Source organism: Theropithecus gelada, chromosome 2 (genome assembly GCF_003255815.1).
Source record: "Theropithecus gelada isolate Dixy chromosome 2, Tgel_1.0, whole genome shotgun sequence".
Classification (NCBI taxonomy): domain Eukaryota; kingdom Metazoa; phylum Chordata; class Mammalia; order Primates; family Cercopithecidae; genus Theropithecus; species Theropithecus gelada.
This window is the reverse complement of record NC_037669.1, coordinates 186,868,192-186,888,996: the sequence shown is the minus strand read 5'-3', so window position 1 is coordinate 186,888,996 and position 20,805 is coordinate 186,868,192. Positions and strand designations below refer to the sequence as shown.

The window sequence follows — 20,805 nt, the reverse complement described above, 5'->3', positions numbered from 1 at the left end:
CGGAAAGTTATTAAGTAGCCAGCTAGTGCTGGAGGTCAGCATTTATAACCCCTACTTTTACAGGCCTTGACAAACAGTACTGAAGTTCTGACCTTAAACTCCTTGGGCTCTTAGTACCTGTAAACATGCACCCAACATTCCTTCCCCTAGCATGCACTTTATCAGTCACAAGGAGCCATTATTAATGCATGTCCTGGTAGGAAGCGTAACTTACAGGGAAGCTAGTAAGTTCTGAAAAGAAGGAAATAAACACAGGCACCAAACCATGATCCTAAGCTGATTGTCCTTTAAATATGTCAAGATCCAGACTTTTCAGTGTCACTTCAGTGATCTCAACAATAGGGATCTTGTGTTTGCCACTATTCCAGGTAACTCTCTCTCTTTCTGGGTTAAGGTTTCCAGAGGTACTCTGAGGATTTGATTTGCTATAGGTTTATATGTGAGCAACTTAACTGTTCTACATTTAAAAGATTTCTTTCAAGCGTTACTAGCATCTTATGATTTCTTGTATTCATTGGTCAGAGGGACAAAACAAAATGTCCATGGCATTAGTCTTATTTCTCCTTTAATTAGTTCTATTGCTACTGAAATAATGTGATTGCAAATTTAACCTTTGTTTAACTTTGCTATGCTGTAATTTTTTTTTAAATTCAAAATGCTATTGACACAGAACAAAATGCTATGGCTGGATTAATTTAAGACGTGTTTACTATTGCCTGCAACCATACTGGATGCTTGACAGTTTTTCAATGCTGACTGATGTACACAGAACTGTTTTAGGATTTATTTCAGTTCCTCTGCTCCAGCATCCCTTTCTGACTAATACGTGCATCTCTATATCTGTGCTACTTCAATGTAAGGTACCTGAAATATTTAGATCTAAAGTAAATGATGGCTTTTCTTACCTCTTCATAATAACTGGAAGTTTGAAAGGTAATGTGTTGGCAGTGAGGTGCTAATAATTTCATACTGTGTACTATTGCTAGGTTACAACACACACAAGACATGGAAGGGACCAGAAAGTGAAATGCTGGCATCGTTTATCTGTTAAGCTGGATCCCAGATGATTTCATCCACTCATAAATAAACTTTCTTTATGGACAAAATGTGAATGTTCACTTTCCTTTCACTTAGTATGCAAATCTATTTGCAGCATCCTAGCAAAAAAGAATGCAACTCATTTTCTGTGCTTATAAATTGTTCATTACCATGCTCTCTGATGGCCAATTCATGGCTCCATCTGCAACTCCACAAATCTCTTTGCCCAGATAAACTTGGTGGAGTAAATACAAGGTGCTGAAGGAGATGTATTTGGGATTAAGGGGGGAAAAGACACATCTCACATAGAAATCCCAAGTTTATCATTTTAAATTTTGTAACTTATTTTACTTTTATTTGCATGTTATAGTCCAGGAAAATAAATACTTCAACTGACCTCATCAACGAAGTATTTAGAGCTACATATAAATGCCATTTAAAGACTTTCTCATTGTGCGAGGAAGGAGTCCTGGTTCAAAGGGTCAAGCAAGCAAACAGATAATAAAACCTTTAGAAAGAAGTGCCTTTTTCCTTGTGATTTGGTGTATGAGATGTTGTAACGTATGACACTCAGTGCAGAGAGCTAAGAGCATTATTTTAGAATGCTTATAGTATTGGTCTTTTCAAACAAAGCAAACAAAATGATTACTTTTTTCCTCTTCTCTGATAAAGAGAAGACTGTAAATCTCAACTGGAATGTCATGTGATCTTAAATGGATCTTACCCTTAGAGCAGGTTAAAGTCACCCTTTCATGAATATATATTTAATACCCATTAATGCTGATAGGATTGACTTCTGTTTCCATGTATGTACTTGGAACTTTTTTTGCGTGAAAATAATACTCACTAATAACGAACTGCTGTCCTCTAGCTAAAACATGAAAACAAAAAATGCAAGGTGCACAAAAGCTCTTTAGAGCAAGCAAAATCTGCGTATAGAAAAAACAAAAATTGTCGTAAAATCCATTTATATTGGTATGTAGAAATGGAATCTGGTTCAAAATATATATCTTCTGCCACTGCTGAGCTTAAGAATCCACCCAGAGATTTTTTTCAATTAAAATTCTGTGTACCAACAATAAAGTCTGCTACAGAGCTTTTAATTAAAAAAGCAAACGAAATGATATAAACCCACATTGTCTCTAGGCGCTGCTTGTATTAAAGGATTAGATTGATGAGATGTTTGGATTTTATTGTTCTAAACATGTGTTTCAGTTGGTGCTCTCGGACCTACCATGTGAAGAAGATGAAATGTAAGTAAACACCAAAAAACTCCATGTTTTTATTTAGCATTAAAAAAATTCAAAGTATAAAAAAGGCTCAAGTCATTAGAAAAAGCCCAACTGAGTTACAAATGATCACTATAATCAGAAGAAAAGTAAATAGTTTGTAAATGCAGATTGCTCAATTTTTTTTTAAACAGGAAAGGTAATTTTCATTACGATCAGCTTTGTTAAATAAATAAGAGGTCTAGCTGATTTCTAGATATTTTTGCACACTGAATTTCTCTTCCTCAAGGTTTCAAGGGTATTTTAAGTTCATAAAAGAATCACGATGTTATCTATGGCTGCATCCACACTCAAAAATCACAGTGACCAAGGGAGGCAGTTTTCTGTATAACTCAGTTTAAAATACAAGCAAACTAATCAAAATTCTAACCTGTACTGTGTGTATATTTCAAAGTGCTCGTGATATGAATTATGCGAACAATTGACTCAGTTTTTTCACTTTTTGTGCTATAGACTTAATGGTTCTCAGAATTCTATTCAGGAGATGAAGAGAAGGTGCCATTCATAATGGTACCGATAATTAATATCTGTAATTCATTGTGATTTAGTGTCAGAAAAGCACTTCCACCCAGCACTATCTTCTGGTTGCAGCCCTTACTGTTAGTCAGCTGTTTTCATTGCCTGTTACCCTCAAAGCCATGCTCTGTGTATAGCAGGAGGCTTATGCTTGTATTGCACAGCAGGGATTGGGACCATTCACCTGTTTCTGGTAGATCATCTTATGGTTAACAATCTGCTTATTAAATTTGTGCTGCTCTTTCAGCTTTTGCGTGGCTCTCGATTGCTATTTCTTTACGTTAATTTTGGAACTGCTTTTTCACTCTGTCTTATGCTGTTTGTGATGTAACAGAGGATTTGATTGTTTGCATGCTTATCTGCCTCCGGATTTCCTGGCTGCCCTTATCTTATCTCCTCATCTTCTGCCTTTGACCCACACTAACAAAATAAAGAAGTTCAGAATTGGAAAGGATCTTAAATGTTGAATCTAACTCTAATCAACGTGACAAAAAAAATATGATATTAAGAAAGTTTTTATGCTGACTTTAGAGCTACTGAGGCTACTGCTCTCCCTTTTAGGTGAAGGAATTGAAACCTAAGAGAAATAGTAAATTAGTAGTAGGGCTTCAACTGGTACTTAGGTATCACATTCTTTGGCTACATCATTTTGCATCTGAGTGTCTGTAATGTTTGTCATTATTTAGTACAATTGCTTTTGAGTAAAAACAAAACAAAACAAAACCCTCAAATGAAATGTAAATGGGCAGAAAATAAAAACAAAAAAGAGAGTGGCTGCGAATGTAGGGTGGTCGTATGAGGTAAGAAAATGTATTGAAGATGGGCACAATATCTCAAATCTTTTGTTATCACAAGACAGTGTCAGTGGAATGAATCTATAAGGAAAGTCACGCTGTTTTCTGCAGGAGTAAAAAGTCCCCTTCAACAAAATCCTCTTTCTCTAACTATATTTATACCAGAGACTTCAGTTTAGAATCGCTTCTTTGATCTGGGACATTATCTCCTGTTAAAATACACTACCCAGCCAAGAGACCATATTCATCCATTTACCAGCACTGCTATTAGACAGTAACACACAAACATGGCAGATTACAGTGAAAAGGACCATAAAGGTGGCCTACTCCAAATGTCTTTCAGAAATAAGAAACACAAAAGGACAGTAACTTGTCCAAAGTTCACGTGCAAAATGGACACCGGAAAGGGAGACTTGGATTGGAATGCAAGGGAGTATCAAAGTAAAAACACGAAACACGGGTCGCCTAGGTAGAGGCCATGGTGGAGGAGGTGCTGATTAGCTAGAAATAAAAACATTTGTATTAGTCAACTTCCATGTTCCAAGAATTGTGCAAAACAATTTGCATATATTTTCCATTGAAAAAAAAAACTGGTCGATCCACCAGGTGCAGTGGCTAACCCTGTAATCCTAGCACTTTGGGAGACCAAGGTGGGTGGATCACCTGAGGTGGGGAGTTCGAGACCAGCCTGGCCAACATGGTGAAACCCCATCTCTACTGAAAATACAAAAATTAGCCAGGTGTGGTGTCACACACCTGTAATCCCAGCTGATCAAGAGGCTGAGGCAAGAGTATCACTTGAACCTGGGAGGTGGAGCTTGTAGTGAGCCGAGATCGCACCACTGCACTCCAGCCTGGGTGACAGAGCGAGACTCCGTCTCAAATAACAACAACAAAAAAACTGGTCTATTTTATTATTACCTATTTAAATTTGTTTTCAAACACCAGGGTATGTTTTTCTGATCCAATCCAATTATTTTACTTTTATAACTCTATTTTTCACATGAACAAAGCATTGCTGTGCTGTCTTTGTATAAAATTTAAATGCTATCAGTAATTTATTTTATGAAATAAAACATGACAGAGCCCCTCTTATCATACTTCTGACTTAGTCCTCTTCTGATAAATTGCCAAGGACACTGATGTGCATGAATTTACAAAAATAGATTGATTTATGAAACATAAATATGACTATACATATAAAAGATTCTATAAATTAATTGCATTGATAGATTTTCTAATGACATACCACATCTTGCTTGGCTTCGATAAAGAGAAATAGTTTACTCAGGAGTAGGAAAGCAAGTTAAAAGGCAGAACTTGGACTTGGACCTGGGACTGACTCCCGAGCCCAGAATTTCAACCACAAAGTTATATTGTATATCCAACATTTAATCAATTACACATCTGGTGAAATACCTGAGAGATACACAGTCCATCATTCTTTGAGATAGTGTACAATTTACTACCAGTTTCTGGGTGATATGATTTGTGACTCATCCGTCCCTCAAATTACTGTAGCTGAATTGTACTTTGGCCTATGTTGAGAAATGACTTTTTAAAAATAACAAAAAAAAAATCATGAAATTTGTTGTTGAATTTCTTCTGAGAATACTATGGAAAACACTGTTCTTATGTTAACAGTGCTCTCTTTGTGAGGTCTCATAGCTTGAATTTTTCTCTCGGTTCTATGCCAGGAATAGTTGTACATCTGGTGAGTAATGCTGTTCATTTTGTTAATTTTAGAGGATACTACATAACCAATATTCTCTCTCATTATGTTAGCTGCTAGGAAGCTTAAGTCAGATCTACAGTTCAATTCAAATTTTATATATGGTATTTACTATATTCGGTTTATAAACTGATCTCACTATTGGCCTATTCTCTTTGTCTGATCCTCACCAGGCTCTCATTTCCATTTTTTAAAAAATTTTCAGTATTTCCTTAAAGCATTTGGAACACGGGATATTGGATTCACTCAGGCAATACTCCACACAGTAATATGAGGTTAGAACTGGCTATTACTGTTCCCAGTTGCACCACTACATGGTGCTAAGAGACATGGACTCTGCAGCCAGAACAGTTGAGTTTAAAACCTAGTTCTACCACTTCCAGCTATGCTAACTTGGGCAAGTTACTTAATGTCTCTGTGACTGAGTTTTCTCAGTTGTAAAAGGAGAATTAAAATAGTATGACCCAAACGTATAGTGATGGAAGTTTGAGAGTCCGTTATTTCACATATAGTTACACATCTGATTTTAGAAGAGTGTCTGCCCTAGAAAATGCTGAGTGATGTGACAGAGAAACCAGTGGAGCAACTCTGCATATTTCTTCCTGAATTTATCAAATTCATAAATGTATAGTTAATCTAAGGTCCACAGATTCTCAGCACCAAGAAGAATAAAGATCAACTCATCTCACCATCTGTGTAGCACAGAAATCATCTCCATGACATCAGAGTCACAAAAGGAAATCATTCTGATAAGGACAGAAATTATCTCCTTCAACAACGAATTCCAGATAATTCTTATTCCAAATGTCTTTCTCACACACTAGAGTCAGCTCTCACCGCCCCCTGATGATTATATTTCTTTTTAGCATAATCATACCGATTTGACCAATCTCTGAGGAATAATTTCATTTTCAAAAATATAACGTTTCCCATACTGACTATCTTGGAAGTAATATTTGAGTAATTAGAATACTCTTAGTTTTTTAGGAACTCAAAAAGTATCTGTTTAAAATTTGAATTTAAGAGAGAAATGGAAATAATGTTTAGGGAGGGGAGCATATGGAGCCAGAAGACACATGTGTAGTTCTCTGACTAGGTAGTGACCTCCCCACTTCCTTTCTCCACCTTAAGTCTTAGTGGTACACTGTGCAAAATTCTAAAGGTGAATAAGCGATCTCAAAGGTGCCTGCAATTTAGAACTTACATGATTACTGAATTTCTCCAGCTAACTGCTTCCTAGCCATGTTATTGCTTATCAGAAGCTCCACCAGAGGGTGCACCAGCTCAGAAAGAAAAAGTGAAACAAGTCGGTTTGGAAAATTGTTAGCCCAGAAAGAAAAAAAACAGAGGGCCTTAAAAATTAGATTTAAGAAACAAAATGAGGTGGTTAATATTTAGAATTGAGTTCAACTATAAGTAAAGGGGCTATTTTAAAATAGAAAAAAAGAAAAGGAAGAGGAGGGAGATGGAATAATCCGTATTCCTGGTCATGAGCTTAGATGTCACAATTCAAAACTAAACAAACAAAACAAAACAAACCCTTCTGCTTTATTCACTGAATCAGGACACCAAGAGAATTTCCCCACTTCTGCCTCTTAAAAAATCTGTATTTTTAATGTTTTAATTTTTTAACGTAATATTTTAAAGTTCTTTTTACTACAAAGTGATTCATGTACATTACAATAATTCAAACAATAGTAAAGGGATAGAGTTCGTCATAATGCCATCTTCAAGAGAAGTGGGCACTTTAGTAGTTTGGTGTATATTTATGTCTGGTAGTAATTTTGGTGAAATCATTGTACTTGTGAAAAATAATATATACAAAGTAAGATTGAAGTCTCTATACTACTTAGCAAGACTTATTTATAAGCATGTCTACATTATTTTTGATGATTTAATAATATTCCTCTGTAAGTATATCCCATTAATTATTTTTCACATCTTTTATTGATGGTCATTTGTCTTAGAATGCTTTTTAAAGTCTTACTTCAGTTGCCATTTTTTTTTTCCAGCCATACCTGTGAATTTTTTTTCTTTTTTTTTTTTTTTTTTTGAGATGGAGTCTCACTCTGTCGCCCAGGCTGGAATGTGGTGGTGCTATCTTGGCTCACTGCAAGCTCCGCCTCCCAGGTTCACGCCATTCTCCTGCCTCAGCCTCCTGAGTAGCCGAGACTACAGGCATACCTGTGAATTTTGCTAAACACTCTGTGTGCTCAGAACAAAGAGCAAACAAACAAAAAACAGATAGAAAAAAAGGCAGCAGAGATTTATACGTGAAGGGGGATGAAATCATCTGTAGGCTGGGTGATTGGTTTCTGTCTTAAACGTTTGTGATAAAATTTTTAAATGGACACTTCACATATGTTAAAAGTCATTTCTGACTGATATGATGATGGGATGACACCCTGCATCCTCAGGGAAGCTAGACGTAATAAATTAACTGACATTTATGAATGTCTTCAAACTGAAATGAACTGAGTTATTTTAACAATGGCTGAAGAAGATATGATTAAGTATAGTGTCTTCTCAGAAGTGTATCTGACTGTGAATAACAGATTTCCACTGCTGAAGCACAGAATACCTTAAAAGTAGTTCGTATACTGAGGTATGAAAAGCGTCCATCAGCCCACTTACATTTAGTGTGCCATGTTAGGCATAGTGAGGGATTCTATGCCTGCCGAGTTATACCTCCCAAAAATCACTCTGTGAACTTTGTCTGTCTGTGACCTTTTAAAACTTGTCTCAAGAATGATTGAGTTGTGGCTAGACACACACAGGAGGGTCATCTTCCTGACTGAAGGAATCCACTTCTAACTCCTTGGTAAATGGTAGGTATGGTCACATTCATTCATTTTCCTCCTAGCCTAATTTCTTTCCTCACCAATTGTATAACAAGAGTGCAAACAGTTGTCCGATGCCTCCTATTCTCTACCAAGATGTTCTTCCCTGGAGAATTTGAGTTTTACGTGACTGTGGGTTTCTAGATGAACAGTATATAGCTATAATGGTTATCTGCCTAACACCCGACACCTGTGATTTGTTGTCCCTGAAGAGTTAGTCACTGCCTTCTCAATGCATAACAGTATTTGTAACTCTAGAATCAAACCCATTATAATGCAATTATCTGTTTATATATCAGTCTGATAATTTCACATTTACTTGTATTCTCAGTGCCTTGAATTGAGTGGGCATAAATATTTGCATAATTGTGCTGGGTGCCGGGAGGTGTGGGCTGGTATGGGAATAGGTAGGTGATTGTTCTGGAGAAACAAGTGTGATCAATACCAATGTTATTGGGTGAAAGAAATAGGCTTTGGCTATCCAGAGTTCCAGGACTAACCCTCTTCCTTTATCACCAGGTGTGTAAATTATAATGATCAACACCCTAAAGGCTGGTATATCTGGTAAGGATATCTTACTTTTGTTTTACATGACAGTTGGTGGTATATACACACTCTTTCTCCTAAATAATTCAATATGGTACATGAAATCATACAGCTTAAGGAAAGATTAGGGGTCATGCAAATGAATATAGAAATATCACTTGCAGATTGTTGGCCAATGTTTCCTTAAACACTTCTTATGACAAAGGGACTCACTATTTTTAAAAATAAGTTTATTCTAGAGTTGAAAATCTTTAACAGCAAAATAATTGTTATTTTTGAAAATATAGTAGAAAAAAACATTGTTATTGAAATCTCCTTACATGACCCTCCACTGATACTAGTTCTGGCCTTAAAAGCCATTCCAAATGACCACTAGCTCTTCTATGAGATAATCCTACAGATTTTTTTTTGTTTCGAGACAGAGTTTTGCTCTGTCACCAGGCTGTAGTTCAGTGGCATGATCTTGGCTCCCTGCAACCTCCGCCTCCTGGGTTCAAGCAATTCTTCTGCCTCAGTCTCCCAAGTAGCTGGGACTACAGGCATGCACCACCACATCCAGCTAATTTTTTGTATTTTAGTAGAGACAGGGTTTCACCATGTTGGCCAGATGGTCTCGATCTCCTGACCTCATGATCTGCCCGCCTTGGACTCCCAAAGTGTTGGGATTACAGGCATAAGCCACCGCACCCGGCCCCTTCAGAAATCTTAACCTCTTAAATCTTGACATTTGTATATTCTAAACTTAACATTGTCAGTTCACTCAATTAGCGGGTTATCTCCTTAAAGGCAAAGACCCTCTCTGCCTACTTTTGAATTCCTAACCCCAATATCTAAAGTGTGTGCAGTTGCTTAAATACTAACTGGGTGGATGAATGGATGGATGGATGGATGGATGGATGGATGGATGGATGGATGGATACGTGGATGGATGGATGGGTGGATGGATGGATGGCTGAAGGGATGAATGAATGAATGGACGGATGCATGGATGGATGAATGGATGGATGGATGAAGGGATGAATGGATGAATGAACGGATGCATGGATGGATGAATGGATGGATGGATGTCTGAAAGGAAGAATGGATGAATGAATTAAGACACTGCCTTTTAGAATAAGCCTCCAATTTCTAAGGAGAAAATGATTATTACCACCTGGAAAGATCCATCCTCTCTGGGGCCAAAGAATATTTCCAGTTCAGTGGAAATGTATGGGTGGTGGTAGGAAATTGTTTAAGGAATTTGGTGTCCCACATTGCTTGTGGCCAGTCTAGCTGAATCCTCACCCCACTTCTAGGTAGTAATGGAAGCTCTTAACTTCCCCACATGCTCTACCTCATTCTTTTCTCGGTTACTTTTGGAGTCAGGATCCTGCTGCTGGTTTTGGTGGCAGCTCTTCTCTGTGGAGCAGTGGTTCTCTGCCTCCAGTGCTGGCTGAGGAGGCCCCGAATTGATTCTCACAGGCGCACCATGGCCGTTTTTGCTGTTGAAGACTTGGACTCCATTTATGGTGAGTTGTCTATACACTTCTGGACTCTTTTTTGATACTTTGCGGTTTTGTGGTGAATTGAAAAACTGTTCTCCCAAAAGCAGATGTCTGAACTTAGAAAAAGATGTGGCTTATTGGAGACACCATTGACTGCATTGAGGTGACTTTAAAGGAGAAAATGTCATAAGAAAGGCAATCCCAGAAGAAAGAAAATGTGTCTGGGGAACTGACGCACAGTTAAGTATAAGGAAAGCAACTAAATAGTTTGTTGTTCAGCAAGCAGAAGAGAAGAAGTATGCAGGGCTGGGCAGTCCAGGTGAATGGTAGGGTTTAGGGTACCGAAAAGCATCTCTGAGCTTTTATTATCGACCTATCTTAACTTCTATTTATAATCTCATTTACTGAGCTTTCTATGCTTTACTGAACTCATCTGAAGTAACATTGAGCAACACTTTCCAGATTGTCTGCGGTCAAGGCAGAATCTGAAATTCCGTGAAGTGGTCAGGAGAATGTCAATTTTCATCCCCTTTCATCTCAGCATCCTGATCCTGTCAGCTTCCGAGCCCCTCCCAAAACCATGCCCTTCCCTTCATTTTCCAGTTTACATAAGGAAGTAAAGACTGCAGGAAATTAAGGGCTTAGAGTTATTTGTAGCTGCCAGCCTTAACTGTGAGCAGAAGAAAAAAACAACTTACTGATTTCTGGGAGGCCGTAATTGATAGCTATTTCCTCATCGTAAGTATTATCTCAACCAGGACTGTTGTGAGACTTTATTCTAAGGTGCTGCCTTACACACCACAGTTACCTCGAGAGTGCTTAACAGAGATAATAGCCAAAGCCGTCTATCAGAAACTCGGGCCACCATGAAATTTGCAACAGATGGAGCAGGGTGTTCCCTGAGGAAAACTAACAGCAAGATGAAAAGTGGGGTAAAAATAAACAAAAATGTGTTAACATCAAACTTAGTTTTCCAAGATAATGATTATATTCACCTCCAACATTTTTTTTCCTTTAAAAGTTATTTAACAGAGGCAACACATTATCAGTTTGGGAAGTGGTTATTTTAGGAAGGATAATTAAAGTCTCCAAAACAATAGTTCTTCCTCCTACAAAAGCACCTTTCACGGGGCATAGAGGGAAATAGGGTTACTGATCTTTTAACAAAATATGTTAGTCAAAGGAGTCAACATGATAACATTGGACTATTTTTCTTTATTTACGTAGAGGTATGTAATAAGTCAATGCAATCATGCTTCTTTTCTCTGAGCTTAAGTTTCTAAAAAGAAAAACGCAGCCTAGTATTTTCAGCTCTTCTCTCACTTTGAGAAAGACCTTTTCCTCAACTATCTTGAATCTTAAAAGAATTTTGTTTTTAATTTTAAGTGTATTATTAAGCTAACAGTTATACTGTTAAAATTTTTAAAGCAGTTTATGTGCCATGGTTATACACCTCTTTATCTAATGTTTTTCTATTTCTTGCATGGCAGTTTCTGTATATGCTCTTGAACTTGGCTGAACAGTCATGAGTGTGAGAGAAGGTGTCGAGGCTGATGTACTGCTTTAGCACACTGCATGTGCTAGCACTGAGTGATGGACAATAGACTCGCATTCTCTATATTACTCTGAAATCATTCAGAACAGGCACACACACACAAAAACAACCCCTTGGGGGTAAACTGCTTTTTTAAAAAAAATATGGTCACAATTTTTTTTACGTCTGTCAAATGCTAAGCAGTAATTTGAGGATTTTCAGATATTATCTCTAACTCCTAAATATCAACTTGGAAAAGTGACTATTATTTATCTTAGAGGATGTTATTTACTTCTCTCTCTCTCAAGGGGAAGCATGCATGCATAGATGTTTACTGCAAGTCAACGAATCGAGCTTAAACTGTCCAGAATTGGGGATAGGGAACCTATGAAAACATAGGCTGGTCACTGACAGCCCAGCCCATCCCTGGACACTAAGTACAGCCTCACTCTTTGAACACCTACACTTTTCGATAGAGCAGCTTTTCAGTGGTAGGGCTTGTGCTCCAGGATCTTCATGCCCCTCCTCACTCTGTTCTTTCCTCCCAATCCCACTGGTTTAACTTCTGGATCTCATTTTGCTCAAGAAACATTTAAACTCTTCCATCCTGAGATGCACTGCAAATCTCTCTCTTATTGATTCCCATCACGTACTCTGTCCTATTTATCTTTTCTTGTGCCGACGCTGAATTGATTGTTAGGTTGTTCCACCCACTGCCCATGTTCCATCGTGTCCAAGGGATGCTCAGGATGGCAGGACAGGCAGGGAACAGCCATTCATACAGTCTTTGATGTGGATATGGTGCCCAGAGTGGAGCTTTGTGGCATTCCTGTTTCTCTTCTCCAAAACAAAATACAAAAGAGTAATTTAGGAAGTGGTGGTCTCCCATCTCTAGCGACTTCTTACCTAGTAATTTCTGGAAGTAAATTTCAGGCAGTCAATATTTTAAGACAATTTGAAACCTGGACCCATGCTAAATTTACGTTCCTCACTGGATCTTCATGATACCTTCACTTCTCCATACAAATGATTCTTCCTACCTAGTATTTCTATAAAAAGAAGCTGCTTTCCAAAAGGGAAGTTAAGAGAACCACTTGCTTTTGTGGCTACAGAAGGAGGTGAGGGTCAAAACCGCAGCATCTACCTCCGCTGCTCCCACAGAGTGTGTGCTCACAGCTAAGAATTGAGTCCAGCTGCCTCAGGATTCATACACCCACACTGAGGTTATGGGACTGTGCTTCTGAATTTCCCTCACAGTCCCTGTTCAGAAGAGAAAGAGAAAAGTGAGAAATCTCTGGAATGACACAGGTGACATGTTAGAATATAAAATAAGGTTTCTGAACTCCCTGCCATTTCTTGAGCACAAAGGAGAAGATGGGATGTTCCCCACTGAATACAGAATGTGGGAAATGCAACATTTGAAACATTTTAATGGAGAGACTACATTTGATATATTAATGTTAGTTTCCTCCCAGAACTTAATTTTTAAAATTTTTATCCAAACTTATTTTACTTAATTATTACCATTTATTGAATACATTAATTGAAATAGCTCGGCTCTTCTGACCTGTGGAGCAAAGGTTTGACCCTCAGGATCTCCTGGAAGCTGCCCTCAACTAAGCAGAACTCAGAGGAAACTTTTGACTGAGAAACTGAGGTGGTCAAATTGTGCTAATGTTAAAATACATAAAATAGAACATTTCTTTCAATCAGAACTACTGACACTATTACATGGCACAGGTTGCCAGTTATTCTGATTAGAAATACTAAACAGAAAAAAGAAAACACTTGGCTTGGATCCTTATAAGAGGTATTTAAGGAAGGTGTTGCCAACACAGCCCATCCCAATGTCTGGTGAGATTTCCTGTCTGGGAGAGGTCTGTGGGATCTCACCGAAACACCACAGACCCCAGTAGCATTTCCTGGACTAATGTTCCTGTCTTTTCACAGTGCTCTGCTGATTCGGTCTTTAGATAACTGGTCTTCCTTCCTCTTCATAGGATCTATACCCCTGAAGTGTGGGTCCTTAGACTCAGGGGCTTCTCAAAAGTCTTTGGATTCAGTAGAAAAGATCCTGGCACTTACTGTGCTCAATGAACACCCTCCGTGTTCACAATATGTCAGGAAGCTCTTTACCCTTCAGAAAGGGAAAATATTCCCTCTGATGCACCCTGTTGTGGGCTGAGCTGTCCCCCACCCAATTTCATATGTTCAAATTCTAACCCCAGTTTCTCAGAATATGACTACATTTGAAGATAGTGCCTTTAAAAAGACAAAGACAATGAAATTAAAATGAGGTAATTGGGATGAACCTTAATTCAATATGGCCAGCATTCTTTTTTTTTTTTTTTTTTTTTTTTGAGACAGAGTCTCGCTCTGTGCCCCAGGCTGGAGTGCAGTGGCGCAATCTCGGCTCACTGCAAGCTCCGCCTCCCGGGTTCACGCCATTCTCCTGCCTCAGCCTCCCGAGTAGCTGGGACTACAGGCGCCCGCCACCGCGCCCGGCTAATTTTTTGTATTTTTAATAGAGACGGGGTTTCACCGTGGTCTCGATCTCCTGACCTTGTGATCCGCCCGCCTCGGCCTCCCAAAGTGCTGGGATTACAGGCGTGAGCCACCGCGCCCGGCCGGCCAGCATTCTTATAAGAAGATATTCGCACACAGACAGATAGGCACAAAGTAAAGACCATATAGAGACACAAGGAGAAGGGTGGCCATCTGCAATCCAAGGAGACAGGCCTCAGAAGAAACCTACCCTGCTGACACCTTGGTCATGGACATCTAGACTCCAAAATTGTGAGAAAATAAATCTCTGTTATTTAAGTGATCCAGTCTGTGGTACTTTGTTATGAGAGCCCTAGTAAACTAATACAACTCCTCTCTTGAGGAGTGAGGAGGAAGAAGAGGGGCTGTCAGAGAAAGAAGAAGAAAAGATCGAAAGAAAGTCAAGAAGGCAGAGAAGGAGAAGATACAGAGCAAGAGAAAGAGGAAGAAGAGAAGAAACAGTTTAAAATCAGAGATATTTTAAGGACTAAAATTCAAACCTACTTATTTTATACAGACTCTAAATTCTTCTTTTTTTCTTCAGCCCCACTTCCTCTTCCTGGTCACAGCTCCAGAATCTCCTCCTCTTTCTTCTCCCCTTGTTATGCTCCCCTGAACTTAACTCATCTGGATCTGGTTCTCCTTCACCATCTCTGCTATAAAACAGAGAGCATCCACTCAATGCCCTCATGTCTTCTCAAATGGCATCAACCATGCCGTAGCTTCTGAGACCTTCTTAGTTCCTTCTCTGAACCGTCAAAGATGAATAATTCTAGTATTACGTGGGTGTGTTTTGTTCAGCATCCATGTTTAGGTAATTTTTTTTCATTCGTTTCAATGTTTTCTTATCTTAGTGTATCCATCCATTTTCATGCTGCTGACAAAGACATACCCGAGACTGAGCAATTTACAAAAGAAATAGGTTTAATTGGACTTACAGTTTCATGTGGCTGGGGAATCCTCACAATCATGGTAGAAAGCAAGGAGGAGCAAGTCACATCTTACATGGATGGCAGCAGACAGAGAGTAAGGAAAATGCAAAAGCGGAAACCCCTGATAAAACCATCAGATCTTATGAGACCTATTCACTACCACAAGAACAGTATGGGGGAAGCCACCCTGCCATTCACTTGTCTTCCACCAAATCCCTCCCACAACACGTGGGAATTATGGGAGTACAAATCAAGATGAGATTTGGGTGGGGACACAGCCAAACCATATCACTCACTATCTTACCTAATTTAATAATGCCTTCAGAATATCTCCTAAGTGATAATACAATTGAAAACACAGAAGACTTCCTGTATTAGTCCATTCTCACATTACTGTAAATAAATACCTAAGACTGGGTAATTTATGAAAAAAAAGTTTTAAATTGGCTCATGGTTCTGCAGGCTGTATAGGAAGCACGATGCTGGCATCTGCTTGGCTTCTGGGGAGGCCCCAGGAAACTTAAATTATGGCAGAAGGCAAAGAGGGAGCAAGCACTTCACATGGCTGGGCCAGGAGGAAGAGAGAGGGAGGGGGGAGGTGTTATACACTTTTAAACAACCAGATCTCATGGGAACTCACTATCACGAGAACAGCACCAAGGGTATGGTGCTAAATCACTCATGAGAAACCATTCCCATGACCCAGTCAACTCCCACCGGGCCCCACCTACAACATTAGGGATTACAATTCAACACTGGATTTGGGTGGGGACACAGATCCAAATCATATCAATCTACACCAGTTTTTCCTCCCTCTCTAAAATGTGGAAATGGGAAGTGAAAACACACATTGAGCCACAGACAGTGATTTTTTAAAAGGAATGTATGCAAATTTTTAGTAAAGATTGAGGGAAAAAAAGAGAAAAATCATTAAAATTCTCACATGACCATCTCTATCCCAAATCTCTATTGTTTGTGATCATTGCTCAGCAGTTCATAAATCCAAGGACTATAATTATGATAGGGTAAAACAGATATTAAAAATAGTTTTTAAAAAAAGATAAGGATTTTGGTTTTATTGATTAGGTTAATTGTTTTGTTTTGTTTCTTAAATTTGTATATTAAAAGGCAGTGTTAAAGGAATTTTGGAATTTATTAAAAATGAAAGGTTATTTTTATTTTAATTACTAAAAATGAGGAGGACAATAATGTTTTATTAAAAATAAAGTTGTGATGCTGAATAAAAATCCGTATTAATGAGGAAGCAAGACATCTAAAGATAATGGAAAATGTTTGGAGTTTTGGAGGTGAGAAAAGGACAAATAGAGCTTGAGGCAGAAAAACAATTAACTATGCATTAGAAAAGAGAGAATTGGAGAGCATAGGAGAGGGACCCCCACAACTGTTTGTCCGTGTTTTTAATAAAACATAATCAATCACATAACATTTAAATAAGGGTCCCTTTGCCTCTATGCCATGAGGTCTGTGGATTGGAGCTGGGTTCCCTCAGGCTTGACAAGGCTTCCCGATGAGGTTCCCTGCCTTTCCTGAGCTGATTGCAAGATGAAGCCCAAGGGGACACCCGTCCTAGGGACACTTATCTTGGCTTAGCTTCTCATTGGGGCAGATTGCTTGATAATGCAACTATACAATCTCTCTGACCCCATTTCTTCTGCAGTTTCAGGGATAATCTTCCCTCTTTCTTATTTCTGGGAAAATAGAAATACCAGCATTCCAGCAGTGATTACATATGAGTGCTCTGAGCTGGGGAGAAAAAAGAGGGCTCCAGAGAGGTGAACAAGAAGCAAGGTCTTACAGGCTCTGCTCTCTTCTCCCTCCAAGTCTCCCAGGATTCTTTTATGATTTTTCAGAAATGTCATTTCCCTATGTTTCATGTTGTATGTGTAAATATTCTGTGACTTATTTTCAGTAATAAAAAAGGAAGTATTTCATTCACAGATTTTCATGGAAAGACGCGATAATAGTCATGACTCATTCATTGAGCATTTCCCAGGAGCCATGCCCTGTGCTAACACTTGACATCCCGAATCTCATTTATTCTTCCTTATCACTCTATGAAAGTTCGCTATCATTCTGACCACTCTACGAATGAGGGAACAAAGGCACTTAGAGATTAAGCAATGTAGTAAGTAGATGGCAGAACTGTGATTCAAATTCAGTCCTTCTGGCCACTCCCATAGAAGAGAAAGGAATGAAGTAAAGGAAAGAGGAGAAATAGGTAGAAAGAACATATAGAAAGAGGTGAAGTCTATTTGAGTGATTATTCTTAAAAACATAGGAAATCTCCACTCTGGCTATAAAAACTAAGCAGTAAGTGTATTGGTTTTACAAAATTAAACAATAAACTCTGATATCTTAGACAGCAGTTCTGTAAAAACTATAGGATTTTTGCTGGCATTTTTAATTCAGTTCTCTCAGTTTCTTAATTTGTCAAAAGATAGAAATGTCTGCTCTCCCCAGTATCCAATCACTTGATATTATATGTAAACATGCTTTGAAAAAAAATTGAAAACTGATAGAACCTATATTTGGTTTTCAAAACTTTCTGAGCACATTGGCTTAATTATGTTTACCCAATGCCTTGTGGTGTTAATAACAAGTTTAAGATCAACAGCAAAATTTGTAGTAAGAAGATAATGAAAGTTTTCTACGAAAGCAACTATGAAGACTCTATCACTGGCAGCACAATATTGACAGTGGCAATCGTAGACATAAATTGGAGCTAGTACAAATAATAGATGTGTCAAGTAGTTTGGTTGACCATTTCTAGGCAGAAAGAGAGTTACCTTTGACTTTGTACTGAATACACTAGGTGCAGTTCACCAAGGAAATAGCCATCATTCATTGCAAGTATTCACAATGGAGGAAATTACTGGGACAACTGTATTTTACCAGTGTTAACTCTGATTGATCAAGTCCCACAGACTTATCTGACATCAACCCAAACTTACAAACTGCAAAGGGCTCTAACTCCATAATACTTTTCATTTAATAACTTCTATATTATAATTAATAATGATAATGTCTAAATCATTATTTAACTATGAAAAGAGGATGGATTGAAAAATATTGTAAATAAAAGAAGATGCATGCACGTTCCTAGCATTAGTACAGTTCTTGACAGATTGTAATAATAATAGTAAACCCTGATGCATAATTACTGTGCCAGACCTTATTTTAAGTACTTTATGCTGATTTAGCTTTGCTTTTATAGAGGTAGACATTAGTATTATACCTTTATTGCCTAAGAGAAAACTGAGGCAAAAAAATATTATGTAATAACCCAAAAGTAGACTATTTAATCAAATAGATAACTCTAAGAAAAGTGCTAAACCAGAAGGTGAGACATATATTCTAAATACGCCCCACCCTTTACATACTTGAATTATTAGTCTTTGCTCTGGTACCTGTGAGATAAGAAATAAGACAAACGCAACTGTATGAAAATCCATCATTCTAAATTAACATTATCCGCTTCCAAGTAATCATTTTGAGTAATCTCCATATGGATCCTAGTGAAGCAGCTAATGTCTAATATGCAACTACTCTTTGAATTCTTTTGATCGTTGTGGCATGTTGTTTGGAATATTCCTAATGGCATCAAATCTTACTCCTTTAAGGAAGGTCAGCAAACTTTTTCCATTAACAGACAGATAGAAATTATTTTTGGCTTTGCAAAATATATGGTCTAGGTGGGGACTACTTATCGCTGCCATGGCAGTACAACAGCAGCCATAGACAATACGTAAATGTATGAATAAAATTGTGTTTCGTAAATTCAATATACAAAAACAGCCGGAGGCCAGATTCAGTTCAAGGGACTAGTTTCTTTTTAAAGATGAATTTTTGGTGGTTGCTATTGTTTTGGCAAAAGGCAGTCAAAATCATTTAAAGGTGGGTAAAGATCCAGGTGAATATATCCAGGTGAATACATATTCTTTATATATAAGCATTTATATATATGTGTGTATGTATGTGTGTGTGCATGTGTGTGTATATATATATAAACCATCTTTATATATATATATAAACCATCTTTATATATACAGCCACATATTGATATAAAGATGGTTATAAAATAGCACTATTTTTTTTTGTGTTACCCAAACACAATCTTTCAAGGAAATACTAACAGGCAATTTCCAAAAGAGCCATTAGAGTAAGCATATTGTCTTTCTTTCAAAGTTACCAGTTAGTGAAAGAAAAGGCCAGTTTGTAATAGTTAATGTCCTGTATTATGCCTAATCTAGAAGTCACCAGCTTTGATTTCAAAGTATTTTTTTAAATTTTAGAATATATTCCTTTATTGTGTGTGTATACTTTAAATACATGCTTTTCATCACTGAGCTTAACATTTTTACTATTTACTAAAGAGGAATAATTAATTACTTGTATTAGTTGAAGTTTGCAACCATAAATGTAAAATAATACAATTTCAAAAGTGATATTTTAATTTTTCTAATGCAACTTACATTTCCCATGTTGGGAGCATTAGCTGAAATGCTATTAGTGTTGAGGAATCCTGTTTTGTGATGTACAAAAGAGGATATTCCTTCTAGTTTCAGCTGCTAAATTGTAAATGCTTCTTGATGGGTTAGACAATGATGATTTCATTGGTTCAGGTAAGCGATTTTTTTTTTGCTATGGTGACTAAACCTTCCCTGCAAAGAGCAAGATAGTTGTAATTTTTCTCATAGATACAAATAATTTCCTGTTGCTTCATAAATGCCAGATTTTATTGGGCAGTTCCTGTACCTATGTTTTATGCTCACTAGAAAGATTACAAGTCTTCATCTTTCTCTTTCCAGGGACAGAAGCAGCTGTGAGTCCACCTGTTGGAATTCACCTTCAAACTCAAACCGCTGACCTATATCCTGCTCCTGCTCCATGTTTTGGCACGTTAGGCTCCCCACCTCCATATGAAGAAATTCTAAAAACAAGCTGATTTTAGGTGTGGATTATCAATTTAAAGCATTAACGACATCTGTAATTCTAAAACATCAAATTTAGGAATAGTTATTTCAGTTATCGGAAATGTCCAGGGGTCTATTCATATAGTCTGAGGAAGGACAATTCGACAAAAGAATGGATGTTGGAAAAAATTTGGGTCATGGAGATGTTTAAATAGTAAATTAGTGGGCTCTTGATGTGTCACTGCTGTGTCATACTTTTATGCTACACAACCAAATTAATGCTTTTCCACTCATACCCAAATAGGCAATGATTAGGTGCTGAAAGTTGTTTCCATCACATTTAGGGCTCCACTGCAGTGTACATCACACCATTTTCTGTTTTAAACTCTTTCCTAGTGTGGAGTCCATAAGAATTATTATAATTTAACAATAGCCCTAGCCGGGCGCGGTGGCTCAAGCCTGTAATCCCAGCACTTTGGGAGGCTGAGACGGGCGGATCACAAGGTCAGGAGATCGAGACCATCCTGGCTAACACGGTGAAACCCCGTCTCTACTAAAAAAAAAATACAAAAAAAACTAGCCGGGCGAGGTGGCGGGCGCCTGTGGTCCCAGCTACTCCGGA

The 20,805-nt window shown here is 37.9% G+C and overlaps 1 protein-coding gene across 1 annotated transcript; it reads left to right on the top strand.

The window, feature by feature from the left end:
• Positions 1-235: 235 nt before the first annotated feature.
• Positions 236-20,455, top strand: TMEM207 (transmembrane protein 207). Its single transcript, XM_025377892.1, has 5 exons — positions 236-368; positions 2,254-2,291; positions 8,729-8,773; positions 10,121-10,263; positions 20,079-20,455. The coding sequence occupies exons 1-5, from the start codon at positions 294-296 to the stop codon at positions 20,213-20,215; spliced, it is 438 nt and encodes a 145-aa protein (XP_025233677.1). The 5' UTR covers positions 236-293; the 3' UTR covers positions 20,216-20,455.
• The last annotated feature ends 350 nt before the right edge of the window (positions 20,456-20,805 follow it).

Coding starts and splice junctions, on each gene's coding strand:
- TMEM207 (XM_025377892.1), top strand. CDS start 294: ATGTCAAGATCCAGACTTTTCAGTGTCACTTCAGTGATCTCAACAATA. Junction 369..2,253: donor TGTGTTTGCCACTATTCCAG/GTAACTCTCTCT, acceptor CATGTGTTTCAG/TTGGTGCTCTCGGACCTACC. Junction 2,292..8,728: donor CCATGTGAAGAAGATGAAAT/GTAAGTAAACAC, acceptor CTTTATCACCAG/GTGTGTAAATTATAATGATC.